Raw genomic sequence first — 12,084 nt, forward strand, 5'->3', positions numbered from 1 at the left:
TATGTATAAGGCATCTTATATGCTGCACTGTCGGCCTCATTCCTTATTGTGGTTGACTAAATCTGCAGACTTCAACGCAACGGAAATCTTGCAATAAACCATTGTAACATCCATGACAATTCCTGCAACTGAAAAATTTGTGTCCACAAAGCGGAGTTAAATGATTCATTCTTATTTTGTATTATTTCCAAGGAGAGTGCTGTTTTGTTTGGCTAAAGTTCGATTCAAGACTTATGGGGCGTTTACACTTGGTCGATTTAGTCTCCCGACTAAATCGATTTTGTCGCACGACTAAATCGACTCGCTGCACTTGCCACTAAATCGAAGCAACTAGGCCGAATCAGATCGATGGATGTGTTCAATTATTTCAACCACAGAAAATAGAACGTCTTTCAATTCAGTTGCCAGTCGATTAGTCGCTTTCGATCAACAGGCGATTAAGTTGAATTCCCGTTTACACGGTCGATTAAGTTGAAAGTGACGTCATTTCAACTGAATCGAACGCAAATCGACTAAGTGTAAACGCCCCATTATGCAGCTCACAGACTTTAATATTTTTGTCTGTGCTGCAACTACAACACTGCGTAATCTGGTAACACTAGTTGGTGTCATGGTGCGGCATTCGTTTTGTTGAGGTTGGTGTTTGTAAATGTCATTTTTAATTTTATTTGTTTGGTTACTTTGCATATATTTAGTATATGCTATTTAGTTGTATCATTACATATTATATAGAATATATCGATTGTATGTTTTATAGAGACTGTTAATGGTTAGTAATGAAATTACATGTTGTTAGATTCTTGTAGTTTACTGCTTGGATACTGCCATGTGCATGGCAATAGAAAAGTACGTTAAATTGTATTTACGTAAAATATATTCTTCATTTGTAATTATTAAAAATAATCTTTATTTTACATCAGGAAGAAGAGGAACTTCTTGTATTTGAAGATGGCATCAAAAAGACCAGAGGAGGGGCAAAGTACAGAAAGGAAGCGTGTGAAACTAAATGACGACGCTGCTCCGAATGAGGTGACGCCGTCTTTTAATCCTGATTATGTCCGCAAATGGGAACAGTTACAAAAATACTGGAGAGGTGATGAGATTTCTGACATTAAAGGTAAGCATGACCAGAGCAAATTCAGTACAAATTTGTTTTTCAATAGATAAATTACAAACGGAATGTCAAGAAGTACAAAGTCCATCCAGTTTTGATTTCTGTACATAGGTATTAATGGAACAAATTAAGATTATAGTTATCAAGATAAGAGTAATTGACATTAAAAGTATACAACATTAACAATGTATGCAATGATTAATATTAACACTGTTAGATAAACTCAAGGCAAGGAGTGTGTCTTCATAATGATGTGTAGGTAGCATAGGCTTACTTACGGAAGTGATATTACAATATAATCCATCATAGAAGTTCAATTTATTTAATATTCGAATAAGTGATTCTTCGAATATTCGAACAAAATGGGTTATTTTAGCCATTGTTCAAATAGTGAACGTCAGAAGTCTACTTTGAGCAGAACATTCATAGAAACGAGTACTAAAACAAGTTCTGCTGGGCTTCTAACGCCCTTCGCTTGCTCAGCTATATTTTGTGAAGTAAATAACACAGGAGATCTTAAATTTGTAAGATTGGGGGAGAAACTTAGATACCCAAAATCACTTGTTCTGCTCTAAGTGCATTCTTACCTAATGAACAATTATTGAAATGTTCGAGGGGTTAAGTTCCAAAGTTGGGCGTCCGTTTCCAGCAAAATTTTTAAAATTTACAGGAAAGATATGGATAATTTGATCGTTTGTGTGCTTGATAATATATAAGTGTGTCGAAAAATCTGTTTATTTGTTATATATAAGCAGTTACAAATATGGGACTATACGGCGAGCGGAGGGAACTTCTTGGCGCAAGGTAACCGAATAGTTGCATTCTGGAAAAGAAACTAGCATTTATGTTATCAACATGGCGAATGTACAAGGGCAATGAACTAACAGTTTTAACATTTGTGAAGCAATACGTTGATAATGGGCAAAATCTTTTAAAGGTTTGTGAAGAAAACGGATTAATGAACCTAATAACAACAGCGAGAAAACGTGTCGAAAGCGGACGCCCGACTTCGGAATAAATGCCTGTCCGAGTATTGGAAACCGATATTTGAATAATTGTAACACAACTACTAACACTCTATACACGGTGCACTATATCAGTAGCTGCAAATTTCGCCTTCGTCGCCTTAACCATATTTGCTATTGTGCATAGTGATTGGAAGTAGAATATCAGTTCTTTAAGGCATTTTGTGAATAGATACTGTATATTGCATCTGTAGCCATATACTGATCTTTCTGGTTATTCTTTGTCTGAGGTAATATCGTTTGTAGGAGGGTAAACTTTTTGGCAAGCCTTTCCTTTAGGCAGTATATTCATTGTTTCGATTCTTTCCGTTCAGTGATTTGGTTCAATTTGTTCCGTTTTTTCTTTTAATTAATCGGGTCCAGTCACTATGTCAGAGTGACTCTTCTATACCAGCGAATAGAGGGGTCACGTGGCTTTTATCTCAGCTTGTACCTTGCAGTAATCAGGCGGTGTGTGACGGGAATGACGTGTGTTGCGCAGTCGAGTGCTGTGTTTCAGATATGAATATTTTTAGTGGTGTTATTTGATGAATTATTTTCGGAGAAATTTGTCTGTAATGTAAACTTAGTGTCAAGTGAAGTTTGCAACACAGAAGAGAATTGTTTCAAATTTTGATTGTGTCGGAAGAATGAAATTAAGTTGGACTTGTATCTCGTGTGAGAAAGATTATAAGTTATTTTCCATTTTTAGTGGTGAAATCTGAAAGTATGATAAATTTGTTATAATAGATATTCATCGAATTTAAAGCAAGTTTCTGCGAAGAGTGGCACTTTTTTGAACAATTCAAGGCTGGAAGTACGGCAGATACTGTTGATTTGTTATATGTTTGTCAGTGGTATTGCGAAATGCGAGAACATTATTAGTGAGTGCTCATTTACGTCAAAATTCAGTTCAAAATCTGTTTATGATTGGCTGGCCTACTGGAGAGATGTATGTTTGGAAGCTGTTATAAGGATTTCCTTAGGTCTGATTGCTGCACCAGGGTTAATTGTTGAACTTGTTGAAGCTGTCTTTGGTCGTCGAAGTATTTAATACTTTCGAGGGTGCAATTGAATTATATTCATCTATATACTTTTTTAGGTATGTTATTTTTTAATATATTTTTAATTTTTACATAGAGAAATATTTGGTATTTGGGGGATTAGGGGAACTTGCCTCCTCAAGTGAATAAAAATTCATGCATTTCACTCGTTTTTGCTATAGGAATTCCGAAGTAATGATTAGTTTTAGGTTTTTATGAATTTTGTTCTGTAACTTGGATGATTTAGGAAGTATGGTGGTTCGTGGTGTGATATTTTCACTTGCTATTTTAAACATTGAGTATTTAATATATTGATTAATTTAAGACTATTCTAAGAGTGGAAATTAGTATAGTAATAAATTTTTCGTTACTTCAAAACACTGTTTAAAATAGGAAAGGAAGGTAGCAGGAACGACCATGACTCCTAGCGCAATTAAGTTTTGGAGGAACTGGTTCCTCGGAACATTACAGGAATTGTTCTGAATTATCTGTTCTTTTGGAATCGGAATTCGAATTATTGAACGAATCGAAAATGAATGAATTGATTAAAAGGAAAATTTGCCAACTTTTTAATTTAAAAATGCTCTTTAATGCATTTGTTGATTTTATGGGAGTGGCTCTACATTCGTATGAGAGCAGGTTGGCTTTAATGGCATCAATATTTTAGGAGATTTAAAGGTGAAATTGAGAACTAGCCAGTGGAAGCCTTCCGTATATAAGATCACGTTTACGTACCTGACCTGTAATTAAGCTCTGAACGTTTTAGGAAGAAAGAAAAAAGTACTGAAACTGTGTAATGTCAGTGTGGACATATGTATTGCATATGCTTTTTCTTTGTAATTAAGGAATAGTTCTCACTTTATCATTCTCAAAGTGTGTACAATTGTACTGATTACAAGGTTTTTAAAGACATAGATTAAAAATGGGTGGCATTTAATATCTCCCACAACTTATATCATAGCTCGAGTATCGAGTACCTTAGTTTTGTGTAAATTGTGATAAAGGTTAAGAAAAAAAAAATGCCCTGCGGGACTTCTAACCCCTTCGCTCGCTCAGCAATATTTTAAGTTAGTGACACTGGAGGTCCTATATGTGCAAAATTGGAGGAGGTACTAAATATCAGCCTTAAAAGTTATCAGGTTGGGCTTCAAAAGTCGTGTTCCGTATGTCTCATAAGGAACAAGCTATCGATTTCGAAGATGTAGGTTTATTGTGAGAGCCAGGAAGCTACGGGCAAAAATTTCAAATTTGTTATAGTTAATTATGTAGGGGTTTTAAAGACAGCTGCTTCGTGATACTTTTTTATTATTTACTTACAGTTTACTTTTCGTCGTTTATCTTTCACCGGATTATATTTACTACTGGAGTGAAATAAAACAGGTAAAACCACTGGCAGATCGGATAAGTGTTTCATAAATATCGATGCCTGTTTTGTTTGATTGCAGTTAGTTCACAGGAAAATAATTACATGTGTGTAAGAAACATTTATTCATTGAAAGATCAGGAATCGTTAAATAGAAGTGAGGTCTTTCAGTTTAACGCACCACATTATACCACTTTGGCTAAGGGAAACTATGATTAAGGCAAGTCAATGGTGATGGAAGAATTGGTGGAATGATCATGTGGTAGGAAACGGGAGTACCCTGGAAAAACCGACAGATATTATTAAATGGAGAGGGTAATCTACGGGATTTCGTTCTTTATGCAACGTTAATTTTGCAAAGACTTACCTGGGAATGAGAGTCATTTTATGTTGAAGCGTTCAAAGTTGAATTCAACTTTTCATGTTTCTGGTGGAGGTAGTTTAAAATTATGAAATATGCACCGTATTAAATCTAATAGTGACACTTCACGTAACGGTGAGGCACTCCCGAGTAGATGGGTATGCACTGTTCTTTTTATTATAGCCAAGAACAGATGCAGTAACTTACCCGAAGTAATAATATATTTTAAATATTTTTTTGAAATCTTGGGTGGTAAGATTTCTCAGATGGCGTGATGATTTTTTTTTTTTTTTTTTTTTTGTATTTTGCGACCTCTACGCAAGCATGTACAGTCACGAACATTAAATGGAGGTTAGAGCCATAAGGAATAATGGCTTCAGCCTCCATTTATTAATGTTCGTGACTGTACCTGTGGAATTTTGTATGAAGGATTCTGTTTAATGTGGTAAGTGCTTAGTGGTAATATATAGTGACATGTAAAGGCATTATTTTTACGAAATATTCAAATGTTTAATAGCGATTCGTGTTAGATCTGATGATATACCTTCATTAGATTTATTTAAGGATACGAATTGACACGTACATGGTAATTTTGTATAAGTATTCTTTCATTTACTCCGTCTAATGTATGATATACTATTAACTATACCATTTCGATGTTACCTTTCTCAGTAGATCGGGGAACTCTCAAGCATTGCATCTTTTTCTTAAAATGTACTCTTGTACTGTTTTCTTGACATGAGAGTAAATTCTCTTGCATTAGAATCAGTTTTTAAAAGATCTAGTGCAAGGGAATTTACAATCGTAGCTAGCGTAGATTGGTTGCATTGGAGTTCAGCGTAGAGACCTGCATGGGCCGGGCTAGGCCCGAAGTCCGGCCCGGCCCGCGGGCCGGGCTTGGGCGGGCCGACTGTTATTTCTTTGGGCCGGGCTTTGGACCGGGATTTCTCTTCAGGTCGGGCCGGGCTAGGGCCGATTAACTGGAATTCTTTAATAATTATTGACTTTCGTTAAATGATAATTAGAATAAATGCAAACGTTGAAGAAGTGTGCCCGTGAAAGATGTTACAAAATGAAACTTAAAATTTATCGGGCCCGGGCCGGGCTTGGGCCAAGAATTTTAAAAAACTTGTCGGGCCGGGCCCGGGCCGAAAGTCTCCAAAACTTTTCGGGCCCGGGCTGGGCCGGGCCTAGGTACATTCGGGCTGGATTGGGCTCGGGCCGAAAAATTCGGCCCGTGCAGGTCTCTAGTTCAGCGTTACGTGGAAAATATTAGATGTGGACCTGCAGTTTTAGGGTGGTATCCCGAGTACCTTGGATCGAACTTGGAACTTAAGGCAGCGTAGGGGCGCGGGCTAGTCGGTAGACAAGCAGTTAGGGTAGCAAGAGTGAGTGTGAAGTAGTGTAGAGTAATGTATAAGGCGCAGGTTGTAGTTCACCGTAGTTGTGCGTAGGTCAGAGTAGAATGGAATTATGTTAGTATCGGTTAGGTTAGGCTTGACCGTAGTGTACTCTGCAGTGTGTTCTAGGCGCAACTAATTGGTTGGATACTGCCGTACTTGGCACAGCACTACAATTCAGCTCGAAACTTCCGAACTTTCCTAAATTCTTTACAAATACTGGCTCCATCAGTGCTTGATATGAATTTAAGGTGGTCAGTACGTCAACTTGCCGGAAGTAGTGTAGTATAGTCTAGTCTGGTTCAGATATATGGAAGCTGGGGGTCCTTATAATATTGTGATGTGCATTAGTAGAGGCAGGCGCTTTAGCTGTTGTGGTTATGCGTGTAAACTAGGATTTGTTCTTAACGTTAATGTGATAGTTTGTGCATACATGGAAATCTCTTTTCTATAATGTGTATTGTTGGTTCGTTGTTACATATATTAAAGTACTGGGAGGGATAACGTAATATATTTGTTTCTTTAAAAAAATACTCTAATATTATTTAAAATTTCCCTTCTACCTAGGTATAATTTTTAATAAGCATTAACCGGTATCTTTGTACACTCAAAATTTTTTGAAACATTACTAAATTTAAGAAGTATTTTTAATAATAATTAGGATGTAATTCCACAATCAACATCGGTTTTCTAAAAAGGTATAGCTGAAGAAGGCCGCAGCGTTTTGCCCGAACGTCCTAATTTAGATAAGTTTGCTTCTGGGGTAAATATTTTTCAACAAAAATGGGGTATTCATACTATCAAATCAAGTGGCTTTAATATGATACACATTTTTGGTGAATGGCATGTCATATTACCATTTACTATAAAAGCAAGACATCTCTGTGTCAGTCACGCTCGTAATAGTTTACAGTCAGGCTAAATTGTCGCTAGTTGTGCTACCTGATGCCAAAAGATGTCGCAAGTAGCAGGCAATTTACAATGAACTGATGATTTGGTGGTTCAATTAAAGCAGTGGTTCACAGCCGTTGTGTTGCGAAATTTTAGAATTTAAGAATCATGAGGTATTTAGTAATTAAGTCAATATTGAAACACTACAACACTAGTCAACGCCTCCAGCGGCAGCAGAAGTGGGGGTACTGCGTAGTATCTACTTTGTAGGAACTTATTGCCGTACACTACTATAATTTATTGTTATGAATAAGAATAGTTCCTCGTGTTATACTCGGCATTCAAATAAAGTGTATTGTTGGTCGAAGAGAGTTAACCACTAACAAGTCACCATGTAATACAAAGATGTGAAATGCAAGAAGACACAGTACTGTTCAGGCCCGTATTTATATATTGTGCGCCCCTGTGCTCTAAATAATTTACCGACCCCGCACAAAATTTGCCTCCCCCAAAAACGACCAATATTAGAGTGCATAGCTTTTAGGGTCGCTGAGATGAATAATGACAGTTTTAATCCAATTCAACTTCAAGGTCATACTTCACTTCCCAGGGAGGAGGGAGATTTTACAAGTAATCGAAAACGGCAGGTATTAGTGTTGGATTCATAGTTTTCGAGGGCGCTGAGTTGAACGGTATTAGTTTTCATGATGTTCAAGTTGATCCTCATCCCTTGAGGTGGGGTTGGGAGAGGATGACTTTATAAAAACAATCATATAAGCTGGGTAATTAGTAACTTCTGTAATTAGAGCAAATTAAACACTGTATTATTTTCTCGCCCTCGCGCGAGACTTTTCAGGTTGCTAGTTTTAAATATTACTTTATTGTGAATCTTTTAAGAAATCCAAAGTTTTGCCACCCTGTGCTCGAGCACAGAACAGCACTTACCTAAATAAGGGGCCTGATAGTGTTGTAAAGGATGACTCAGTATTCTTTTTAAAAGAACAAAAAAAAAATTCCGTAGTAGTCGTTGGGTTACATTCATTTGGTGCAGGTGAATTTCATGGGAGACACCACATACGTTTTATTTTTCTTATTTTTTAAAAAATGATTTTCCAATGTCTCGCAGTTTATTCTATTAGTGAGTGTCACTTTTGAAGGTGTAGCGTAAGTGAAGTTAATAGGGTTTACAGTTTCACACTACAAATTGAGTAGAAATTTCAACGATGAGTATGTGAGAAAATTAGAAAAATGTGCCAGTTTTTATTGCATGATGTCCCCTATACATGTGGATTCAATGTAACTTCAGTGTGTGGTAAATACTATGTGGTGTGAATACGGAATTCAGAAATCATGGGGTTGTGGCGGCCAAGAAACGCACTGAGTGGCGTAATGTTTAGTGCATCAGCACGATAACCGGAATTGCGGGGTTGATTTCTGAGCTTGGAACTTCTATTCGTACATATTAAAAATGTGAGTTCGGATTTATCTGACGATGAAAGTCTCCTATTTTCTTGGAAAACAGTATCTTATCCTTTCTACATTCTTTGTTGAAGCATTCGATATCCTTCTTGACATAGGTAAAGATAAGTGGCTATTCCAGAAATAATTATTCAGGAATTACATCTCTTTCAATAATTATTTCCTAATGCTTCTAGACTTTTATTAGCGCCTGCTTAACAACTGGGTACAGGTCTATAGTATACGTGCAAATTTGTGCTTGTGTATAGTATACTTGTGAGAAATCGCATACTACCGTATGCTAGATTGTTACTAGAAGCAGGCATTGCATCTATTGCGTTCCGTGCAGGGCGAAAATGAATTGCCTGTGCTTGGGTGAGTCCGTTAGGAGCAGATGCGCTAGTGACGATCGGTATGAGCGTGAAAGAAGACGAGTGCGAAAATCGTACTCGAACCTGTGCTAAGGAGTCACTGCAAGCTAGATTTGAATTACAACTGTATAATTATGGACCTAGTTTTTAACACTTCTTCTGTTCTCAGATGACGTACGTCTTTCTTGTCTCCTTGAATAAATTCCGTAAACATTACTCTTCCTATCTGAATTGACAGTTTTGTCTGTAGATTTACGATAAGATATTTACCCCATTTTCTTAATCAGCGCCTGCTTATTTAATAAGATAGCTTTTGAGTTTAGATATGCTGATGTGCACCTTCACGTAAGGCCTCAGCAACCAAGAATTTCAATAATACCTACCGTTGCGCCCTAATCTTTGCTGCACTTACCCTTGGTATCAAAGTACATCCTGCGGACTTACGTAATAGAAATGGCAATTTGCAAAGACACGAGATTTACTTCATTTGTTGAGAATTGCAATCGCAAAATATATTGTAGTCAGTTTTGGGGTGCTTGTTCTCAGTTCCTTTAATGCATCGTACGAATGGAAGGATACCAATCGGTATTGATCATTTGTAGTTGCTACATTATTCAGTAGGGTGTATATTAATTTGCTCATTTTGTTTGGTGGAACTTCGCAAGTTCCATCAATACAGTTTTCGAAGTTTCAAGAGTTATCTGAACACAGGCTGAGAATGTTGAATAGAGAAGAACTTTGAATAAAGAAATATGCTGCATTCAACTAAATTTGGTTTTTCTTATGTCTCCTTACGTTCGTATTATCCAAGAAGCATATAAGTAAGTTTCATATTTACATTCAAATAATGTAGTGATGATATGATCGTAAGTGTATTGTATGTTAATCGTCTTTGTAATTAAGAAATACATTTCAATCGATTGATTGTTTTGTACGGACTGACTTCTTACAACATGGTTTCTGTATGGTGCCTTCCATTTCAACTCAGACAAAAAAAAAAAAAGTACCATCGCCATCTCAGATATTGTTGAAACTTTTTTTTATAGCAACTAGACATATTTTTAAGAGACCCATATTTTTTTTTGTTTTGTCGAAAAAAATTTTCCCGCCAAGTAATGGGCCATCAAAGACGGGGAGTACAATTTATGAATTGTAGAAGACATGGAAAATGGCCAACTTCGGAGCCCCACCATTCGGCTATGGAGACAGGTAGAGTTATAATTCTTGTTGTGGTATGTGCATAGGGATATAAATAAACTATATTTTATTATAGTTTGGTTTGCGCATGAGTATCTTTTTGTACATAAATGAACAAATGAACGACACTTTATCTGATAAGTCGAAGTTTGCGAATTTTTTTCGAGCACTTTCGGTTCGAATTTTAAAATTCTGTTTTCACGGTTGGTAAGACCTAGTTGCCCGCTTTCCGAAAAAAAGTTGTTATCGCTTCTGTGTGCAACCGTTTTGTCGCTAAAAATTCGAGACATTGTGAAATTTTCAAAATTCGCCATCTTTGGGCACCATTTTCTCGAAAACACCATGTTTTAAAATTCTGAAATTTTGTCAGATGATTTCAGTTTACATGAATAATAAACACACCAAATACCATTTTCGACCAATGCTTCATGAATTAACTGCAGCCTTTTGAAGTTAGCAAAGTTTCCCCTACTCCTTTTTATATATATATATATATATATATAACCGAAGTAATCTGAGATGGAAATTACGATTATGAAACACACAAAGTTCAAGTTCACTTACTTAAAATGGTCTTCGGAAACAAAATTTCACTTTTTTTTCCTTTCTTTTTTTTTCGCATTTACTTGCTTGGTGTCTGCTTTGCTAATAGCATGTAATCGTGTAGGTGCTCCAATAGGTGTTGGTGACCTCTCGACTCGTCCAGGGGTGGATGCAGGGGGACGATCGCCTCCCCAGAAGAGGAAGCTTTCTTATTTTATATAAAAGTAAAACCCATCCCAGAGTTTGGAGCTCTTAAAAGTATCAGTATTACAAACTCGCACCCCAGAAGTCCGTCCTGGATCCGCCCCTGCGTAGCACGTTGTTGATAGTCACAAAACACTTATTTTCACTTCTCTTATGCTCTTCTGGAAACCTGTACTCTGCTTAAGCTCCATGTGGAGGCATTAACAGCATTTTAACTTCACGTAATTAATGATTTATTCATAATATCTCTGCTGTGCACCACTGGTTATCATACGTATATCTATGTAACAAAAGTTCCTTTTTGCAGATTTCTTAAGTCTGCACTTTGAATTGCAGAAGTTAGTTCATTGTGACTCGTTACTGCCATAAAAACTTCGCCATTTTCCGAAAGCCAAAGGTGACTTCGTTGAATACCAGTTACCGGTCGCATACTTTCCCATCTTTGCTTTTTTTCTTCTTCCGGAAGTAGTCGAATTCAGTTCCAGGCAACAAAACGAGAGTAATATCCGGAGTTTGTACTTGCACTATACTCACGAATTATTCTGCGGTTTTAATACTGTGTATATGTTTTTGCCTAAGGTTATGCCGCGTTGCCACATTCTTTACCCCCTCCCCCAATCAATACCGACGCAGATACCCTTGCATGGCCGGTTTCACTGCTTTATCGGACCTGTCTGCATCTCGAACATCTGAAAGCGATTTTTAAAGTGGTATGCAGCACCATCAGAAATCACTGACACGGTTTGGGAAATTGTAGACATTTATTTTCACGTATTCGAACCTTTTTCTATTAAATATATTTTCACTTCGAGTATTTTTAGAATCTCGTCTATGACTATGAGTGCATGAGCCGAATCGTGTTTTTTGTCGTCGCTTATTACAACAAAACTGTCAGTTGTTTCATATTCCGGTGGTAATTCTGAATTTCACTTTACAGAATAACAGTCCAATTTTCAACGAACTCCACACGAAGTAAAATAGAATTTTTATCTTGAAATTTTATACGATGCTTTTCGGTAGCAATTGATTCTCTCTGGATTTTCTCGATGAAGTCATGAATTACAATTCTTGCAGTTAAACCAGCAATGTACGATACGAAAACAGTTTTTTTTAACGAGATCAGTGTTTTCCCATA

The 12,084-nt window shown here is 36.8% G+C and overlaps 1 protein-coding gene across 2 annotated transcripts in view; it reads left to right on the top strand.

Annotated features, from left to right (window-relative positions):
* The first annotated feature begins 502 nt into the window (after positions 1–502).
* The window catches only part of LOC145688184 (prolyl 3-hydroxylase OGFOD1-like), a 64,611-nt gene continuing 53,029 nt past the window's right edge, over positions 503–12,084 (top strand). Inside the window, exons 1-2 of one of the 2 annotated variants that reach the window (XM_081762047.1) lie at positions 503–635; positions 921–1,117. In XM_081762047.1, the coding sequence (XP_081618173.1) occupies positions 949–1,117 (169 nt within the window). In that variant the 5' untranslated portion in view covers positions 503–635; positions 921–948. Of the gene's footprint in view, positions 636–664; positions 770–920; positions 1,118–12,084 lie in introns of those variants that run through there. The other variant, XM_081762048.1, reaches the window with a different exon arrangement.

This window comes from Thermobia domestica, chromosome 6 (genome assembly GCF_964235325.1).
Source record: "Thermobia domestica chromosome 6, izTheDome1.hap1.1, whole genome shotgun sequence".
Taxonomy (NCBI): Eukaryota; Metazoa; Arthropoda; class Insecta; order Zygentoma; family Lepismatidae; genus Thermobia; species Thermobia domestica.